The sequence below is a fragment of the Xiphias gladius genome, chromosome 7, assembly GCF_016859285.1.
Source record: "Xiphias gladius isolate SHS-SW01 ecotype Sanya breed wild chromosome 7, ASM1685928v1, whole genome shotgun sequence".
Classification (NCBI taxonomy): domain Eukaryota; kingdom Metazoa; phylum Chordata; class Actinopteri; order Istiophoriformes; family Xiphiidae; genus Xiphias; species Xiphias gladius.
The window spans coordinates 11837384-11857525 of record NC_053406.1 but is presented as its reverse complement, the minus strand read 5'-3'; the positions used below and the strand labels follow the sequence as shown (position 1 = coordinate 11857525).

At 40.1% G+C, this 20142-nt stretch overlaps 1 protein-coding gene across 2 annotated transcripts in view; it reads left to right on the top strand.

The window, feature by feature from the left end:
* The window catches only part of LOC120792273 (cGMP-dependent 3',5'-cyclic phosphodiesterase), a 101881-nt gene that overhangs the window by 63982 nt on the left and 17757 nt on the right, over positions 1–20142 (top strand). The window contains exons 3-12 of one of the 2 annotated variants that reach the window (XM_040131347.1): positions 9450–9539; positions 9787–9875; positions 13367–13476; positions 14351–14406; positions 14647–14706; positions 15439–15595; positions 16360–16412; positions 19310–19384; positions 19695–19736; positions 20022–20090. In XM_040131347.1, coding sequence (XP_039987281.1) covers positions 9450–9539; positions 9787–9875; positions 13367–13476; positions 14351–14406; positions 14647–14706; positions 15439–15595; positions 16360–16412; positions 19310–19384; positions 19695–19736; positions 20022–20090 — 801 coding nt within the window. Of the gene's footprint in view, positions 1–9449; positions 9540–9786; positions 9876–13366; positions 13477–14350; positions 14407–14462; positions 14515–14646; positions 14707–15438; positions 15596–16359; positions 16413–19309; positions 19385–19694; positions 19737–20021; positions 20091–20142 lie in introns of those variants that run through there. The other variant, XM_040131348.1, reaches the window with a different exon arrangement.

The window sequence follows — 20142 nt, the reverse complement described above, 5'->3', positions numbered from 1 at the left end:
ATTGGCGAGATCATGTGGGCGTCTGTTACTGAACAGAAGAGTCAGATTAAAATAGAACAGCCATATGACGACAGTGTGACCGTCAAACACCTGCAGCGGAGAGAAAGATAGAAAGAAAGAGAGAGGGAGAGACATAATTGGATGAAAGGACAAATGGAGAAACAGACAGGTGACGAGGGGACAGAGGGAAAAGGGGTGGGGGCGGAAACTGCGAATAGTGAGACTGTGAAACATTAGAGGGAACAGAGAAACAAAGAAGGAGAGCATGAATCAGATACAGATGAGCGAAAGGTTGAGAGCAAATAAAAAGAAGCTGAGGATGAAGAATGGAGACCATTGTTGTGGCCTCCCAGCTAGATTTTGTGTGAATGAGAAAAAACGTTTCTCTCCAATGCACTCCCTTCAGTCTCCCTTTTCCCTGCTCTTAGCTTTGAATAGCTACTAACTGCAGCGCTGCTGGAACGAGAGAAAAATTAGACGAGCTTAGGTATAATTGTCTCTAGCAATGGTGCTATCATTCACATCTGTTGCTTTTGCACATGGTAGTTTTTGCACGGCCATGATATTTAGACAGCCCTGATTGGCAGTTGTTGACATTTGAGAGGAGGCCAGTCCCTCGTTGAGAACTGATGACAATCAGAGCCATTTAAATTAGACAAGGTGCTTAGCATTTTACTGCCACAATGCTCAGTCTGCATCGGGAACAAACACGGAGCCAAGGCTGGGATACTACTCAAAATATTATATTGTTAATAATCAAAAAATATCAAAATATGGGCATGAAAGTAAAACTTAATGAAATGAAAACTTGATAATAAAGATTACTATAAACAATGTGCATTGAATCAGAAATTTGGGTAAAACATTCACATGTCACAAAGTGGCGTCATCACCACCTTTTGAAGGAATGACGACGGATGAGGGAACATTAGTGCTGCTTCAATCCCTACGGACAACAACCACCGCCAGAGCCGACGGCAGAGGAAGAGTAACCCAGTACAAAGGAACCTGATGCTGCTCAGTCACAGCCTCTCTAAATGCTAGGAGACCAAAGGTGTAAGTGTTTGGCCTGTTTTACCAGTCTGACAATCAGACTGACTTCCCGTTTTGTGTCAGTTCATTCATTCAGCCTCACATTGTGTTCATGTCAGCCATCTCTTGTTGAGAGGGGGATTATTTTGTTTTGTATTGCCCTAGCCAATCAGCAGTGTCTGACTTATCAGTCTCACTGACGTCATTTTCAATTGACATGGAAGCAGCTGTAGCTGTTGTTGGCTCAACATTTTCACACTGATGGAAGAAATATGTTGACTTAAGACTTGTTGGACTTAGACCAACTGGTACGGTTGCGTCACTCTCTTTCACACTTTTTCTGTAGCTATTATTCATGAATGCAGCAAGGTAGCCAGCTATGTCATCTTTTTCTTCATTATTTCTACTAAACTGTGTTTCGATTCAGAGGTGTGCCATCATGCTTTTGTTTTACATTCATATATCTTGTTTGTTTAGATTTGCATATTTTTCAGGTTTTTAAGGTTTACCCTGGCAGTACCAATGGTAACTTGCATATAGAGGAGCAATTACAGTGTTAATACAGTGGTATTTTTACAAAAATGCCAATAGGAAAAAATAGCAAACATGGCATATATAATCTTGTAACTGAGGATTAACTAATAGGAAAATGATTTTACAGGTTTTACAAAGGCTACACCCTTAAATCAGATTATAAATCTGTAGAGCTTTATTTATAACTTCTCCCTTTTTAATTCTTTCTTTATTTTTCATTCTTTGATTAAAATGTAATTGATGAGACCAGATGAGAATAGCTGTCTGCTGTTGTCTCCGGAGATGTTAAAACAGCCCTAGACTGACTGAGAAGAGAATTGGCAGATGTTCATTACAGCAAGAATATTACAGTCAAGTTTTACAGCATGTGGGTCTGATTATAACCACTCTTGTTTTGATTTGTCAAAGATGAGCTTATATGAAATTTGGCCATGGGCTTCAATTAAGACATGAACTTTTAATGATACGACCAAAAAGTGTTATATGAATGATTATTTTCCATTATATATATGTGATATATAAGAGTACGGTCAACACAAAGCACAGATTAGATGTACACTGACCAAAGTGTATTTGTCACAATTTACAGTGACGGTATAGACCTCATTTTCATTGTATCTCTGGTTCTTGGCCCTTCTCCAAACTTTCTCAACACATCTCTCTCCTCTGAGCAATGTATGAATGTCATCAACAAGCAGTTTTCTCTCTTTATAGGACTGGGTTCCCCTGTTTAGTCAGTCAATTCCTGTCTCTGTATTTGTTCTTTATAGGTCTGAATTTCTGTTTGCCACTCTTTCTGTCCATCATCCACTTCCTTTGCATCATGCTGAGGAAGTATTTATGAATTATTGTCTGTTGGCTGGTCTCACTTGAATAAATTTCACTCAAAACTCCAGAAAAATCCTTACTCTCTTCCTCCTCTCTCTCTCTCTCACACACACAAACACAGAGGTTAGTTCATTAAGCAACAGCGCCGTGAGGCACCAGTTTCTCCTGTTCTTCACACAGTGATAGGTCATCCTTATCATCGCCAGAGCAGCAACACTTTATTGTTTTACACCTCCAGTCCTTTATCTACGTTTGTGTGTGTGTGTGTGTGTGTGTGTGTGTGTGTGAGTGAGAGAGAAGGAGAGAGAAGGGAATATTCTAAATTGTCTTCTTCTCTGCTTGTCTCCATTTATTTAGAAAAAAAATTTCATCCATTTTTGTCCTCTTTGATTTTTATTATTGGAAATTACAGTGAGACGTTTGTGTGTGTGTGTGTGTGTGTGTGTGTGTGTGTGTGTGTGTGTGTGTGTGTGTGTGTGTGTGTGTGTGTGTGTGTGTGTGTGTGTGTGTGTGTGTGTGTGTGTGTGTGTGTGTGTGTGTTTGCCGACTCAAGCGTATGCATGTGTGTGTATATGTGCATGGCGGGGCCCATCCTCATGGCTTGGCTGTATTCTACAGTGCATGTGTCTCCAGTATGTTAGTGATGCTACTGGAGACCCAGCTCTGTTGGAATAACAGCCAGGACCCACTGCAACGCTACCAGCCTCCCCTGCGAGTGTGCCTGTGTGTTTTGTGTGTACCCATGCGTCTTTTTCTCAGAGACACTCAGGCAGGCACACTGAATGAGTTTTTACCTGTCCCTGTTCATTCCTCTCTTCCTTTAGCGATTGACAGACAAATTCACTCAACTCGAATGTTAAAGGGTCAACAGACAACAGTGCGTCCCTTATCGACTTAAACATCAACGGATAAACATACAGCAGGTACAGGGGTGAGCAAGCTAGTGATTTGCTGAACCGCACCAAGGGGCTTTTCAGAGCATGTAAATAGTTGATTTTACATAAAAATCTATGGGCATGAAGGAGGATGCCTTTAATTATCTGTAAGTGGGATGCCATTACCCTTCATCCTCTTGCTGTTAGATCAAGGTCGAACCACTTGAAATGCAGATTGGCGTGATTCACAGCTTCAGACGGCTCTGTGAACAATGCAGCTGATAAGAAATATGGGAGTTACCCTAAAGGCTCCAATTAGCTCCCTAAACTAATACTCCCAGTCGAGTCTTTAGCTAAGCTAAGTTTTTTTTTTCTCAAATGAATGAGTTACCGTCAATACATTCACGAGTGTAATCAAGCACTAAGTGATCTGAGTGTTCAGCATTTTAGACATTTTATGAAATAGCTACAAATAGGTGTAATTTATCCTTCCATATCATTCCAGAAGTTTTAATTTTACTCAATAATAAATAAATGTGTGAATGTCAGGTTTTTTACGTTCACTCTGACCTAGCCCATTCAGAGCTTCAGAGGGTTTCATCAGTTTAACAGTGTTTAATAATTTTGAGATGCTTCCCGTGCTCAAAATGAGGGAAATTTATCTACAACTGACATCTAGGATAGTGACTCAAAGGTAGTGTAAAGACATTAGAATCTCTAACCCGGTTTTCAGGGTTTTCTCAGTACATCTTCATATTTAGACAGAAATCTTGAAGAATAGTGCACAGTGTCTTCAGACCTCAATAGAATTAAAGGCAGCTCTTATTAAAGCCTACGACCACAGAATAATTTGCGGTAATACTTAGAGTGTGTTCACAGAAACGTCTTTAGATAGTTGTGTGTAACTTCAGCTTCTGTGATGAAAAACTCCAAAGGTGTTGTGTTTCCTTTTGAAAATAATTATTTTTCATGTAGCTGTGGCAAAGTGGCTGATTTTTATTGATGGTGGAGGAAGAGGCCAGTAGAAGAAAATAAATTGACATGATTTACTTTAATGATGATTATAGTTTTGATCTTCAACAGGAGACAGATGGGAGTGCACAAGAGAAAGAAATTGTTGTGTCGGATTTTATTCTGATGGCTACTGTTCCAAAAACAGGACCTATAAGTCATGCATGTCACATCAGCTGATCAACATCTGATCTAAATAAACAGCGGCCATTCATCTTTTCCAGCAAGGCCATCTACCAAAATTGACAAATAACATCTGGTTACGTATACTGGCCAAATGGGAGCAGATCAGAAAACAGGGAGGCTTCTTTCTAGAGCAATATTGAAAAATATTTCTCAGCATTAGGTCCACTTACTGGAAATTGTTTGGAACAAACCGTCCCCATGACAACAGAGATCAATATTCTTGATGTATGTTAGTCTATCTTTCTAATATTGTCATTTTTTATTCTTTTTCTCCATCTTTCTATTGTTGTTTTTGTCTACTCTCTGTTGCCTTTCTGCCCCCCCCTCTGTTGCTCTTCCTGAAGTGTCTTCCTTTTCTTTGTGCAATTATGCTGTCACCATTAGAAAACAAAAATACAGTGAAGACGAGAGCTGGCTAGCAGAGCTGGGCCAATCAGCTGTGGGAAATTATTTTTTTTAAATCAGCTTGGAATCCTACAGCTAAAAAAATATGTAAAAAATCAGGCAGTATCAAGAAAGTTTTCTTTCATATAGAAGTACAGCTCCAAACAATATGGTACTCATTCTATTGTTCTATGCACACACAAAAAAAATCCCTGCTCACCAGGCAACCAAAGCAGGCAAATATAAACTGTAAAAAGACTGTGCAAATATTATCTGGCCTAGTTCTGCTCAGTAGGAAATTATACAGAGCTGATTCGGCTTCATCCTGCTAGCTACAGCTCTGTCCATGTAGACTTAATTAGACTTTTTAGTGAGTTGTCCTCCAGGAGTTAAGCTCTGAATGTCTGTCTCCCTGCTTTAGTTCAGGGAAAAGATTGAATGAAAGGGTCAAATTTTACCCTGTATTTTTTTATTCTTTACCCACATTTATTAGCAGTTTGGCATTTTCTTGTTCAATAGTCAGGTCTTTCTTCAATATAATCTCATTTCCATTATACCTGTGGGCTAACCGCTATGTTCTCAGCTTTTTACACCGGCTGCAGAACTGCATCACAGAGATGTTTAGGCTTGTTTAGGCTAAGAGCCTCCCTGAAGAGCAAACTGAGCGTAGTTCTTGCAGGAGAGGAGTACACACTTCAGAAACTGTGTACCTTTCAGTCTACAGTTAAAAATCTGTGGTAAGTACAACTCACACAGGAATGTGTGACAGAGGATATAGAATATATAATGATCTTAAATCTATAATAATTACATGTAGCTAATTATACTGTAATTGTTTCAATTGTCCTCTTGATGGCAGCCTATAAATAATCCATACCCCACTGTCCTCAATTTTCTCTGTCAGTTACAGTTTTATGTGAGGAGTGTGATGTGCAAAATGTCAAATGGTAAACAGAAGGGCCGTTGAGTTTGATTATGAGCCGAGGTTAACTGGCTAGCCTGAGCATTTGACACTAGCAGAGCTGTATCTTAAAAGAGACAAAGGAAAAGGGGGATCTATGTTTAATTATGCTGATCACAGGTGCCCTTCAAAATGTCAGAGTGCTCCAAGTGATTAGAAAGGCTGCAGATAAAGACAACAGCAAAGACTACACCCTGATGGAAGGAGGAGTCTGGGGGCGGGGGGGCAGAAACCTGAAGATCAAATGTAAATTTTTGGCTTCAAGTAAAATGATCCAGGGAGGAAATTTAGAGAGGTGTGGGGGGGGGGATGAAGTGGGTAAAACAAGAGGAGAAGAGGCCCTTAAAGAAGTACCTTAAGTCGCAGCATGAACTAGTTTGACATTTACAGAAATTTAATATTTAAAGAGGGCAATATATCCTGCTTCAGATTAGTGCATTGCTGTAACAAATTGTGAATGACAGTAATGAAATGAGTGGAATGAATATGGAATCTATGAAACTATTTCTGAAATGAAATCAAAATAATGAAATCAAAATAATGAGTATGCACTATTATGATAATGGCCCTTCTCATTTCCTGTCATGCTGTTGGTTCTAGCATCTCAATGGTCAGGAGGGAATCTGACATCTCTTGTATTAAAAAATGCTCTCTGTTTCGGCGTTTTCAAATCAATTCAGATAAAAGCTTAAATTCACACAAATTAAAATGACACTAGAGAAAAACAAATTGTGTAGTGTAATGAAATCACGTCACTTTTTTCATTCAAATTTTGGAGTTTTGGATGCTTCATTTTTGAAGCAATTGGAGGATTAAATTTTCCCCTGTATAATTCTTCTTGCTGGGGATGTTCATAGACCCTTAAAAAACCCACTGGATGATCTCTAAACGTAAGCAAAGCTTTTCATTTCTGTGAAAAGCTGACATTTTTGAGACATTTGGCTTTCACCTGACATTAGCTAAATGAAAATAGATTAGCAAATTTCAAGATAACAGGGTAAAACATAAAATGAATCATGTTAAAATGAAATTTCAGTAAGCAAAAATAGGGAACAGGGTTCCAGTAAAAGTAAAGAAACCTGTTGGCTGTGTGTGTGTGTGTGTGTGTGTGTGTGTGTGTGTGTGTGTGTGTGTGTGCGTGTGTTTGTTTATGTGTATAGGTGTGTGTGATGATGGATAGAGAAGCAGGTGAATTAACGATCAACAGCTGGTTTGAGGTTTATGGCAATAAATGATTGTGAAAGGTCATAAGACAAGAGTCTGACATTTACCAAGGCTTACATCTTAGTGCTAGTAATGCAAATAGACACACACACAGACTCACGCATATTCACACACAAGGAAAAGGATGGGAGGTTTCAGTGTCTACCCTTGACAAGTTCTTGACAGCAGAGCGCGGAGGATGGGGAGCCAGAAACGCTCATTGTTTGTCTGCTGTTCAGCTCTACTTTCGATCAAACATTACTTAGCGGGATTTACACAAGAATTTGAAGATCCGTGGCTTAAGATGCAACACACTCAAATTCACACACACAACCACAAACACACACACACACACACACACACACACATCGGCTGGCAGAGCTCCAGCTTCATTACAATAGCACTCTGGCCGGCTGATTGAGTGATCAAAGCTAATTGCATTTAATCATATCTAATCAAATGTAATAACCAACACTGAGGGCTCGGTCATGACAAGACTCTCCGCTCTCTCTCCATCTCTCCCTTTTCCTCTTCTCTCCTCCTTCACTCCTTGACCCCCCCAACCACCCTCAAACAACTCCTCCTCCTTCTCCTTCGCCGTTCCCTCGTCTTCCATGTTTGCTCTCTGTCAAAAACAAAACTGAGAGAGGAATAGAAGGACGGTGTCAAAAAGAAGAGTAAAGACAAATAAAAAGACGGATGGACACCCTCAGTAGCACATCGAGCCCTGCAGCAGGCGCAGCTCGCAGTACCTTTGTGGTATTGTATGCTTAAACAAGATGAACAAGATCTTTCCAGCTCTGCTGTGTGACTAACAGCTTTGTCAGAACAACTGGAAGAGGATGATCCAGCAGTGACGGGCAATATTTTCACCATTATCATCGTCTTTCGGATTTATATTCAGTACAAAGTTTTAAAAGCTGCAGACAGAGTCTTAAGCCTCTGCGATTTCTTCAAAAGTGTATTTCTAAGCCTTGATCAGATTTTGAGGTCCCACTGAGATGTTTATTTAAACTGCAGTTACATGTGATAATAGCGCAGTGCGATGATTCGAACTGGTAGGGATTTAAGTAGACTGCACAAAGAGTATAAATATTTTTACGGTATCCTAATTTATAGCTGTCACATGGGATGCTCATCTGATAACGATGTGTTTGTGAGACAATGCTGCTCTGTATACCTGTTTGTAATAGAGTATTTGTTATGTGGAAAGTGATGTAAAGAACTTGGAGACACAAACCCGATCTTGCATGACCTTAAAATATAAGCTCCCCTGTTATCTCAGATCAACTCTCCTGTTTTCCTTTTCCTCTGTTTCTCTACCCTGTTTCCAATCCCATTTATTAAAGTAGAAGGCTGCTTTGACAGGACCAAAAAAAAAAAAAAAAACTGCTCTCATCTTGCAGTTATACCGTCCCTTTTAAGGCATTAGTATGATTCAAATGAAGTGTTTTCGGCTGGTCAGACAACATCTGAAACACCCTCCCCCTACACCATTCTGACAGCAGGATTGGGGGCCATTTTCTTTTTTTTTTCTTTAAATTTTTTTCTTTCCAAAACTGATAATTGGATGGGCACGCCCACTTTACGCAGCGATTGGCTGGGTGTGCAAAGGGAAGAACGTAGACAGGATTCAAACTTCTCTCTTAAGCCCTCTTTTTTTAGTTCCTGCCACTTAACATGAGTACAACAACATTATCTCCATTTGCGGTTTCATCATGCCACACCCCCCTCTATGATGGCAAGCTTGTCACGCCACTGCCATTCTGATCTGACTGGCCACACTTGAGCCTTTAGACATGGCCCCAGCCTTTACTCTGAAGAGGGGTCATTTCCTCCTGGTTTGATCCTTCTGGTCTGAGATGAGATCCCTCAAGCTTGTCTGTCTTTAGGATTTGTGGATGTACTCATTTTTGATGCGGAACGATGATTTATAAAACTCAAAAGAGATAAAAAAAAAAATAGATTGTTTCTTGTTAAATGTAATCTGACCGATCAGGGGCAGACTGTAATTAAGATAACCACCATGTTTTCAAACACTTCTCTCCAAGTTAAGTGCTTCTATCAAATCTTCAAAGGAAGCGTCAGTGAGGAAAGTAAATATATTTGATTTGTGAGCCACGAGATATTTGCTGGTAGTACCAACATACGCTCTTTCATTTCATAAATAATCTGCTTCTCCTTGCCTACCAAACATCGTAAATGAATTGTCAAGTGGTTGATGTGCGATTACCGAGTGTGACACAGTTTAAATATTGTTTCAGAGGCCTTTGCGGCCTGCCAAGCTAAATATCTGAGGGAGAGTTGTTAAACCCTGTACCCACAAAAAAAACCCCCAAACTATAGCCAAGGACTCAAGTTTTTAGAGCAGCACATTGAGATCATAGACAAACAACCAAACAGTCATCAGGGCATCTGTTTGTCTCCCTTCGCAGGATGCTTTGCTGCGGCTGGCAGCGGTTGTTGACGCACGCTCGCTGCGAGTCGCCCTTCGAGACAGCATACAGGAACTGCTACTCAGCACGGTATCTGAACACAAACACACGCAAATTTGCACAGCTGAAGATAATTGAAATTTTCTTGACTTATTAGCTGAAAAAAAAGCCCTTCCTTCAGTGTAGTGAAGCTAAATGCCTCTGTCCTGACATAAGACCAGGGAACACAGACCCAGGCCTTGTTGCAAATGGATGAGGCTCATCACTCATTAAATTAATTAAAATCTGGTTAATATTGAAAATGAATGTGTACGTAAATGTCGGTGTTTTATTCTAGGAGTGTGTATGCGTCTACATGCTGGAGGGAGACTCGAGGCTGCTATCTGACGACCCACCACATGAACTGCCGCTGGAGGGAAAGATCAGGTGTGTGCTGTTTGTGTGTGTTTCTCTGTGCAGCAAGCCGCAGATGTTTCGTCCCACTGAATCACCGCTGTGCGCTGATTTGCTGCAGCGTTGCTGATGGCGGCGATACCCAGAAAAGCAATAGAAGAACGGTGAGATGAAGAGACGGCTTTTTTCTCTGTGTGAAAAGCAGGTGTCACCTGAATGAATATGAGCAGCTCAGCCCAAAATCACATCATGAACACAGAGACGGGAGTGTCACAGAGAGAGGTCTCGTCGTTAAGAAACAACGTGGACCCTCTCCATCTCTTTTATCTTCTCATTTTTACCACCCCTTACTTTCTTCTCTCATCTCCCATTCCTATTGCTTTCCCATTAAAACTCTCCCTTTATCTCACTTTTTTCCTATTATTACACATCCCCCTCTGTGTCTGACAACCTCTTTCCCTCTGTTGTAATCTGCTATTCCACTTTCCCACCTCAGTGCATCAGTCTGTCTTTGCCCTTTTTTCCCTCTCAGTTTGCTCTCTCCCTGAAGAGCAATGAAGCACTAAACCGGCTGTGTTTCGGTCTTTCTACCCCCCCCCTCCCCAACGCTCCTCTGCCTCTCTCACCTTCAATCCCTCTCCCCGTACAAGCTTAGCAGGGCTAATAGCTGAGGTGACAGTGCGCGGGGTCCCTCAGTGAGACACAGTGATCCTCTCCTCTCTTAAGTGCTCTCTGAAGCTCTACAACCCCGTGTGATACTGTCAAAAACGAACACTACATTATTGATGAAACTGTCTGTTTGTCAGACAAGAACCCTTTTTCCAACACCTCATTGCCACACAAACACAGGATCACACACAAACATAATTATGCAGACACTAACACGCAGGGACATAAGCCGCAGACCACACGTATGCACACACACAGACACACACACATACAACCCGATGCACTCACAGACCTGCAAATAGGTTTGTCAGGGCTGCATGCAGGCTAGAGGTAGTGGGGATATTAAAAAAGCTACAGGGCACTTTGTTACTTTTTTCCCTCCAATTCACCTGCTTATATAAGTCTGTTATCAAGCTCTTGGTATAGACACACACACACACACACACACACACACACACACACACACACACACACACACACACACACACACACACACACACACACACACACACACACAAACAAGGCTCAAACACCCACACACATACACACTCAGTGAAACCATCTGAGAGGCAAAAGGCCACATTGTTAGAGCCTCATTCCAGGCCACTTTCTAATACTGTATATACAAGCTCGTAAACTGGACCTTGACACACACAGACACACAAAAATGCAAAAAATAGTTCAGCCAAGATGTCTCTCATCATTTTTTATCCTCTAAACAATTTGTTGTGTACATGACAACTGAAGTCTCTCAGCTAGACAAGTTATTGTTAGAAATATTGTAGTAGCAAGATGCACAGCCCAAGGTTTAAAAAATAGAGAATACAGAGATACACAATGTAGTTGCACAACTGTTGCAACACTTTTTTCGCTGTAGGTTAGTTTTATTATTAAGTTTTATTAATTATTGGCAGATTGCAGATGATTGATGATAAGATGGTTTTTGCCATTATGTATAATTATTGTTTTGACCACATTCAGTTGGTAAAAACTGTCACACGTTTATGTACTAGTCATGAAAATGGCTGATATTTTGGATTAAACCCTGCATTTACTCTAGTTTTCATTGTCAGTCATTCAAAATATACAATTCCAGGTATGATTTCAAATTTACAATATATCACCTATAAGTGATAAGAACAAAATACAGTAGAGCAACAGGCCTGACATTGTACACATCCTTCAGTCAATACATATGACTACAGCTACAGTACAAAAAAATGGGTGGGAGGTCTACTATTCAATATAAATAACCCATGTTGATATAATAATGTGTAATTTTAAGTTCAATATTCACTTAACTACAGGAACACAAACAAAATCACCAAATCCACAGCTTTTCCTTAAACATTTTTTTTCTGAGCTATGTATCTTTAAGAGTACACGCAGGGATACCGCAATTCCCCTCTAGAGTTGTGTATTCTTAAATGCATGACTGAGCAAACATATGGACAGAAAAACAAAGACACTAGGAACTGTTATAGTAGATCTCAAGAACTCTTTCATCTGCAAAACCGTATAGAGAAAATAACCCAATACAATAACTACATACAGTATATCTCAAGAAAGACATAATGATCTATAATTTTTTCACATGCCTTTGTACGTTAAATCACCATCAGCTGTTAGGTACTGTAGTGTTTCATAATGACGGTAAAACCGTTATGACGAATGGAGGTCATTGTGCAGGTTCCGGCAGAGACATTAAGTCATTAGCACCACCCAGATCAATTAATCATCAGCTGCTCTCTATGAGCGCCAGCTACTCACCTACACGCACACGTTACTGTGCCTGAGGGGTCTATTTAAATGTCCGTCTCCACGTGTTTGCTACTGCTGCTGATAACTGTCGGCCGCCACTGCACACACTGCAAACTGTAAACACATCTCCCACTAGGCCAGCACACAGAGTGCATTTCCTTGTTTCTTCTGATAAGGGTAGACACTCTAACTTTCTTTGTTTGGATTATGAATTCGCCAGTATGCCAATTCTTACACACTGCCCCTTTAAACACAGGTCAACTGTATTTTCCACACTGGTAAAGTGCAATTCTTCAGTAAGCTGAAATAAATGGACATTTTAAAATCAATGCACCATGCAGACATTAGGCTGCAGTGGTTGGATTTTTTTTCAGAAACTGTGAACATGTAATGGAGGGACTACTGCTCTCTTTGTGTGTGTGTGTGTGTGTGTGTGTGTGTGTGTGTGTGTGTGTGTGTGTGTGTGTGTGTGAGTGAGTATATGTGTGTTTGTGTGTGGTTTCACCTGTGTGCATGAGTGAAACTATTTTCTTCCTTTTTGCCATTTATTTCCATATTCATTCAAGTCTCAGTGTGTGTGTGTTTCCTGAAGTGTGCAATGACGCTTCCAAACGGGTGTTTTGTGCATGTGTGTGCAAATGTGTGTGTGTGTTTGGCAGTAGTAGGTCCAGAATTAACATATCCTCGTCTCATATTTTAGCATAAATAAAGCTGCCCTCTGCATCAAATATAACACACACACAGACCTGTACACCTTTGCCATCATCACACCTGGCATCACACCTGGCCAAAACGTACACAAGAACACACACAAAATAAAAAACGTTATTCAGTTCTTTTAATTTCACAATGAATAATAGGACTATTCATACATTTTTTTCTTGTTTTCATCAGTGTCAATGAACACAACGTTTGTTTTTGTAATGCTGCCGATCGTTTTTCCATTTGCTCCCATTGTTTTCCAAATCCCCCAGTCTTTGTCTCCCCGGTGTCTGACAGACTTTTTCTCTGTTTTTCCAACTCTGACTAATGTGCTGTAGGTAATGCTCTTTCTCAAACATGAGTCAAACAAAACTTGTATCTGTCTGTCTTAGGAGTATCGCAGATCAGCTGAAGCGAAGTCAGTGTGCCGGCCTTCCCCCATCGGAACTGCCAGAAAAATACAGAACCTGCCTCGCAGCACCGTTAGCAGCACACAGAAGAGGTGTGTGTGGTTTTATTTGTGTATGTTGAAGGGTGTAGTAAGGGCTTGAATGATGCCGGTGGACAGACACAAGGGCCAACATCTGAGTGTGTATGTGTGTGCTTTTTTGAAGATGTGTGAGAGTGCGCCTGTGCATGCATAGGAGCAGAGAGATGTGAGAACGTGGGAGGAAAAAACAAATGAAAGGATGCAGAGAGAGAAGTAGAGAACAAGAGATGATGATTGCCAAGGGAGAGGCATGGAGCTGTGTGGGCAACAAAATTGGACAAGAGACCAAAAAAAAAAAAAAGGAATGAAAGGTCTATGATGAGAAAAAAACAGCCAAGAGCTCGAATGGAGTAGAATGAATAGACTCTACATTCCTCTTCAAATCAACAGTTTTGTATTTATCTAAAAGCAGAAATGAGAGAATAACCTTGAGGGGTGTAATCATAGAGACATCTCAAAGTACACATGCCTGACCCCTCTGCACTCTGTGGATCAATAAATATACTGAACTTTCAATAATGTTGCAGAAATAAGAGTTAGTTTGGTTCTGCTGCCCACAACCATAACAACACCCCATTATCAAACTAAATTTGCTGTTGCTATCTGCTCTACATTGATGAGAGTATCAAATGAGAGAAAATGAAAGAAAAGAATAAACTGTTATGCAAGGACATTAGGTTAATTTTTTTCCATGTTCATTTCCCCTGTATATTTCTATTAGTATCGGAACATGGGGGAAGAACAAATAAGATTAAGAGCAAGCCAAGGACAGAATGAAAATTAAAGAAGGGCGATAAAAGGACCAAGACTCTGTCTCTTAATCAATGCATTATTTAATATAAATGCTTTTCTTTTCTTTTTTTTTTTCTTTCTTTCTTTCTTTCAGCTGTTGTCATTCCTATATTGGACCAGGAGCGGGACAAGGCCATCGCTGTCTTACTGGTGAGTCCTTGCTTTCAAGGACATACCGTAGGGTTTCAATAAAGTAATAAACTGGTGTAAGGATTAAGTTGCTACTGATTACGTCATGGCCTCCTCCTTTATGAAAAGGTATATATATTTACAATTGAATAACATAAATGGATTTATCTGATTTTATTTAACATACACAAATTAAATTAACAGCCTGCAAGAGTCAAGCTCATGTACTGGACTGGACTGAAATGTCTTTGTGTATTGCAGGTGGGCTGTAATCCGCTATCTGATCAGGATGAACTGCATCTTAACATGCTGGAAAAACATGTAAGCTCCCTCTTTCTCTGTCTGTCTTGGTCATAAATATGGAAAATCAAAAAAAAACTTGGCCACAATAGCTGACTCACTGTAAGAGTTTGCTCTTTATTTAACCAACACCCTTCAGCATAGGGCCTTCATGATGGTGTTTTACAGAAGGAGTAAAGCACAGCCTATATGAAGATTATCCAAACAGAACTAGACACATAGATGGCCTCTAAAGAATGCTGCACCTAAACTTAAAGAAAAGACAGAACAAAAGGTCACATGAACTGCAAGTGTCAAAAAATAACATCACAAAAATAGGTATAGAATTTAAGACCTAAGTGAATGTACAGTGGACTGCTAATACAGTGCAAAACCCCAAAACTCTCTTTTATTAAATAACAATAAAATAGCTATAGTAACTCTTAAATGCTAACACCTTCATTCATTTCCCTCAGTTTTCCCTCAGTTGTTAGAAAGCCTTTTTATTTTTTCCTAAGAAAGTTGCTGTAACATCACACCCCTCCTGGCTACTGCTCTATCTATATATCTCTTCAAAAGTGTGTGTGTGTTGTGATCATACAGTACAAACAAGCTCAGTAGGAATTCCTTTGCGAGACTGGCGACCTTTACTTCGGTGGCCTCTCCATTCATTTTTGTTGGCTGGATGAATAAAAAATAAAATGACATCAAGCAGTATTTAGTCTTTAATCTCAGCTGACTCTGCTACTTGTCTGCTTCCGCATGACATCACAGGCCTCAGTGGCGTGTGTGCGAGTCCAGGCTGTGCAGGTGTCCTACCAGAGGCCTCCCCTCAGCCCGTCACCCATACAGTCCCACAATGCACTGCTGCACCTCAACGTCTCGGAGCAGGACTACTGCGAGCTGGACCGCAACATTCTGCAACTCTGTGGTAATGCACGCACATAATATGTTTGATTAACAACATATGCAAAACCACGTGAAATACCTCCTACTGTACATCTCTCTCTTTTTTATCCTTCTTTCACTCTCTCTCACACACATACATCTTACATTCCCCACATCTCGTATGCACAAGGACAAAACTCAGAGGCAAACATAATCTCACACACCCTCACACAAACACACACACACACACACACACTGGTATATGAGAGGCGAGGTATGTTAATCAAGTAGGCCCATCTGGATAAAAAGCTTTATGAATTTAGATGGACTCTGATACTGGCACAAGGAATGTGTGACAGCTCCTGGGTGAAAACAGAACGCTTGCAAAAACACTGTTTAAAATCTCATGCATAATGGAAGGGGACTCGCTAATGCCATTCCTGCGCACATGCACATACATAAACATTGTTTACTCCCTGGTAATTGTCAACAAATACGAGTCTCCTGAGTTTTTTCCGGCCTCTGCCTCGTACTTTGTGCTACTGTCCAGCTCTTTCCTTCTGACTTCATCCGCAGTCCAGGCATCCCTCCATCCCTTGTCTTGTCTTCTTTATTAGTCCCTCTGTTAGCTGGTTCCTGTTCACCCTTCCGCGACCTCGCTGTCTCAATGCATCCCTCCCCGGATTACTTTCTGTCCACTTGCGTACATGCTCTGCATTCCCAGCTTTCCATAACACCAGTCTGCCCTTGCTCCTCTCTGGTTTTTTATTCCATTCGCTCTCCCTCTCTCTCCCTTTTCTCTTTCAGGTGAGCTTTATGACCTTGATGCAGCCTCTCTCCAGCTGAAAGTCATCAATTATGTAAGTGGCTGAGATCACTCAAATGCTCCCACATACACATACGCACAGTTAAATACGTACAGTACATGCAAAGCATGACGTCCTTTCCAGTGACTTCTTCCCCTCTTCCTGTCAGTAACCAATACCAATATATACTCTAATATACTCCCTGTAAAAAGGACAGAAGCGGGAGGGAGAGGTTGTAGAGATTGATAACAGATAAGCAAGAGCTGCGGATGAGTGGGAGGGAGGGCTCATAGAGAGACGATATCAGGAGTTTGTTACAGTATGTGCAGAAACCTGGCAACAATTTAAATGTATGAAATTATTCACAGGTAAAGAAAATATGAGCTGGAGGGGGATATAAATCCCTAGAGAGGAGGGAGATTTGAAGGTTATACTGCATCAAAGGTGCAAACCCTCAGTCCATCAGAGCTTCAGAGAAGCCTAATGGATTTATGCACACACTTGTGATTCCTCTTTCGTACTACTGAGCATAACAGACTTTGAACTTTGACACTGAGTTTTATTAAAACTGCAAGTGTGTATACTTCACATTCATCAGTTCCAGCTCATCAATTGTGAGAATTTGCTGCTTTTCTTTGTCTTGTGTGATAGTTAGCTGAATTTCTTTGGGTTTTGATCAAAGCAATCAATTTGAAGACGTCGTCTTAGGCTTTAGGAAACTCTTACATGATATGTTTTACTATTTTCTGAAATTTAAACAAACAATTAATCAATTACTCTTGAAAATAATTGTCAGATGAGTTGGTAAATGAAAAGGATTGTTGGTTTCAGCCCTTATGCTAGGATTCTTTTTTTGGAGATTCAGATATTCAAAATATATTTAATCTCAGGTAGATAATCACATGGGTTATTTTTTATACAAAAACAAAAAATCTAGGAATTTATCAGTGTTTTCTTCGGATTATGAAACAACAGTCAAGAGTCAGATTTTTAATCATTAATAATATAGAAAAAATTATGTGAAAATCAGATTTTGCAAATACCATTTGCAGCTTAAGCAGTCAGTAGTTTAACTGTTAAATTGTTTTTCACCTCATTATTACTTATTAGAGAGACTCTGGTGCATAATCAGCAGCTCTTTTTCGCTTTTTTTCCTGATTTTTCTTTTCATTTTCTATCCTGTCTTCTATCAGTCAAAAGAGGAACTAATTTGTTTTTAACTGAAATGTCCTCTTGCAGCAGAAAACATAAATACCTTCCGGGTCCATAGGCGCAAAAATATCAGTGTGAAAATTAGTTTGAACCATTGTGATCCTGTTAAAAAAATTTAGTCATTCTTCTGAAAAAATGGTAAAATCTGAGAATGGTGATCGAATATTATCAACCACCTGACGTTCCCTGCAACTGTTCTACCTTGACGGTGCAGGACTAGCTCTGCGTGGTCAAAAACCGCTGCAGCAGTGCAGCCTGCATGTAAAACATCAGCCTTTGTTGCCTCCAAACCTGGATTTGTAGTATTATTCCTGCATTTGAAGGAAGGGAGAGGTTGAGGTGGTGCAAAAGGCCGTAGGGGTTTTAAAATATATTTTGAATCCGACGCGATTTGTTTCGCCTGTTTATTGTTACATCTGTAAAAAGGAGTGAGGGAAGGGGGAGAAGACAAGGGAAGGGAGGAAAAGAAGCAGGAGAATGTTGCTTCCAAAGATTTGTCAGTTTGGTGAGAAGTGCTTTGGGCGGATCTTATGGGATTAACAGTATTTGGGGAAAGGGGGGTGGGGTGGGGGGTTTTATTATTATGTATGAGTGCAGCTACATCCTTTACGTGTGTGCGTGTTTGTGCTTGCATGTGTGAATGAGGGGCGAGTGTGTTGGCAGTGGCTGGTGTTTATTCCTGTCCTGGTTGTTCTCCATCCAGATCTGTGGATTACAGAGAAGAATATTGTGTGAGGAAACGCTGCTCTTACGTATAACTGTGGGTGGGTGTGTGAACATGTATGTATGCTCTGGAATATCCTTGTGTACCTACAGTGTTTGTGTCAGCGGGTATAGAGGTGTGCGTGTTTTGTACCTCACAGTGCATTCCAGGCTATTAATGTGAATGAAATGTTCCCTATCACAGACAGCAGCGGGATATTGGTTGCAACTCTGCAGGTCTTACAGAGCACAGCAGCAGAGATGCGCAGTTCATATACATTCCTTCATTTATACGCACACAGATGCCCAAATTTGACTTTGTCTTGGTTATGTAGGGATTTGGAGTGAAGGAAAACCTTGATCTTGTGCTAAAATCATAGCATGATAATATATTTTATGTTATTTGCTAGGTATGGATGATTTGGTGAGACTATAACTTATTAAATTCAACATTTCATGAGTGAAATTTGAAGAATCCAAGATCATTGTTGTAAAAAAGAAAAACCCTAGATACACATGCTCTTACCAAGGTAGTCATATTAGTTGGAATGTGTATGAAGAAGTGCAGTACACAAATACACATAAAAATATTACGATAATAATAATAATAACTATATATCCATCTAAGAAAATCATTGTTCATTGGGGACTGTAACTTCCATTGAAAAAACAGTTCAATAAATCTTCACACTCATACTATTTTAGTTATGATAAAACTCAAGATTAATTCCAGATTTTATCATATTAAATGTTTAATTCGTATTTTCTGTGAATTATGGGAACATGTATCAAACTTGTAAGTCTTAATTCTCACTTTGATGCTGCTGGAAGACAATAAAGAATAAACTGAATTCTTGTTTCACACTGGCTCCAGTTTTTTTCCATTGTCCACTGATTTCTAATCTGATCTTCGCACCTAGGCTACGCTCCAAAGAATCTTAAATTGAGACTTTAAAAACAATATGACCAAGTCTGATGAAGAGAGATTTTTATGATTATAATATCAGGACTGATGTTGTGTTTGTGCTCTTCTTCAGCTGCAGCAGCAGACTCAGTCACAGTGTTCTTGTCTGCTACTGGTGTCCGAGGACAACCACCAGCTGTTTTGCCAGGTACATGCACACACACACACACACACACACACACACACAATTCTCTCCACATCTTTATCACTCTCACACACATTTGTTTTCATAATCTCTATTTGAAATACCACATACAGGCAACACACACAAAGTTTTCTCACACAATGTTCTCTTCATCTCTCTTCCTCTCCACTGCCACACACAGACACACACACACAAGCACATGCACAGGAACACACACAGACATCTACCATTTTAGCAATGGCTCATTCACCATAGTGTAATTTGGACATTAACATTTGAATAAGCCATGACCTTTGACCTTTGTGCCCTTTAGGTAGTTGGAGACAAAGTGCTGGAAGAGGAGATCAGCTTCCCGGTGAGGCCAAAAAATGATGTGTGAATAGTAGTTGGTGTAGAGAGATATTAGGACACAAAAAACATTATTTGCTATTTGTGCTAATTAAAAAAGGGAATTAATAGAAATCCTTCAGAGTGAACCTTAGAATAAAGCCTTTATTTATATATTTTACACCTATAAAAAGGGACTCTTTCAACAATTCTGCTTTCTTCCTGTCTCTCGTCCCCATCGCTGTTTTTCCTTACTTCCCTCTCTTTTCGCTTACCCTGTCTTTATCTCTCTCCTTTTCTCTCACCTGTTCAGCTGATGTTTGGACGTTTCGGTCAGGTTGTTGAGAAGAAGAAGTCAATTACTCTTCAGGACATCAGTGCTGTAAGAACACATCTATCTATCTATCTGTCTATCTACCAACCTACCTATCTAT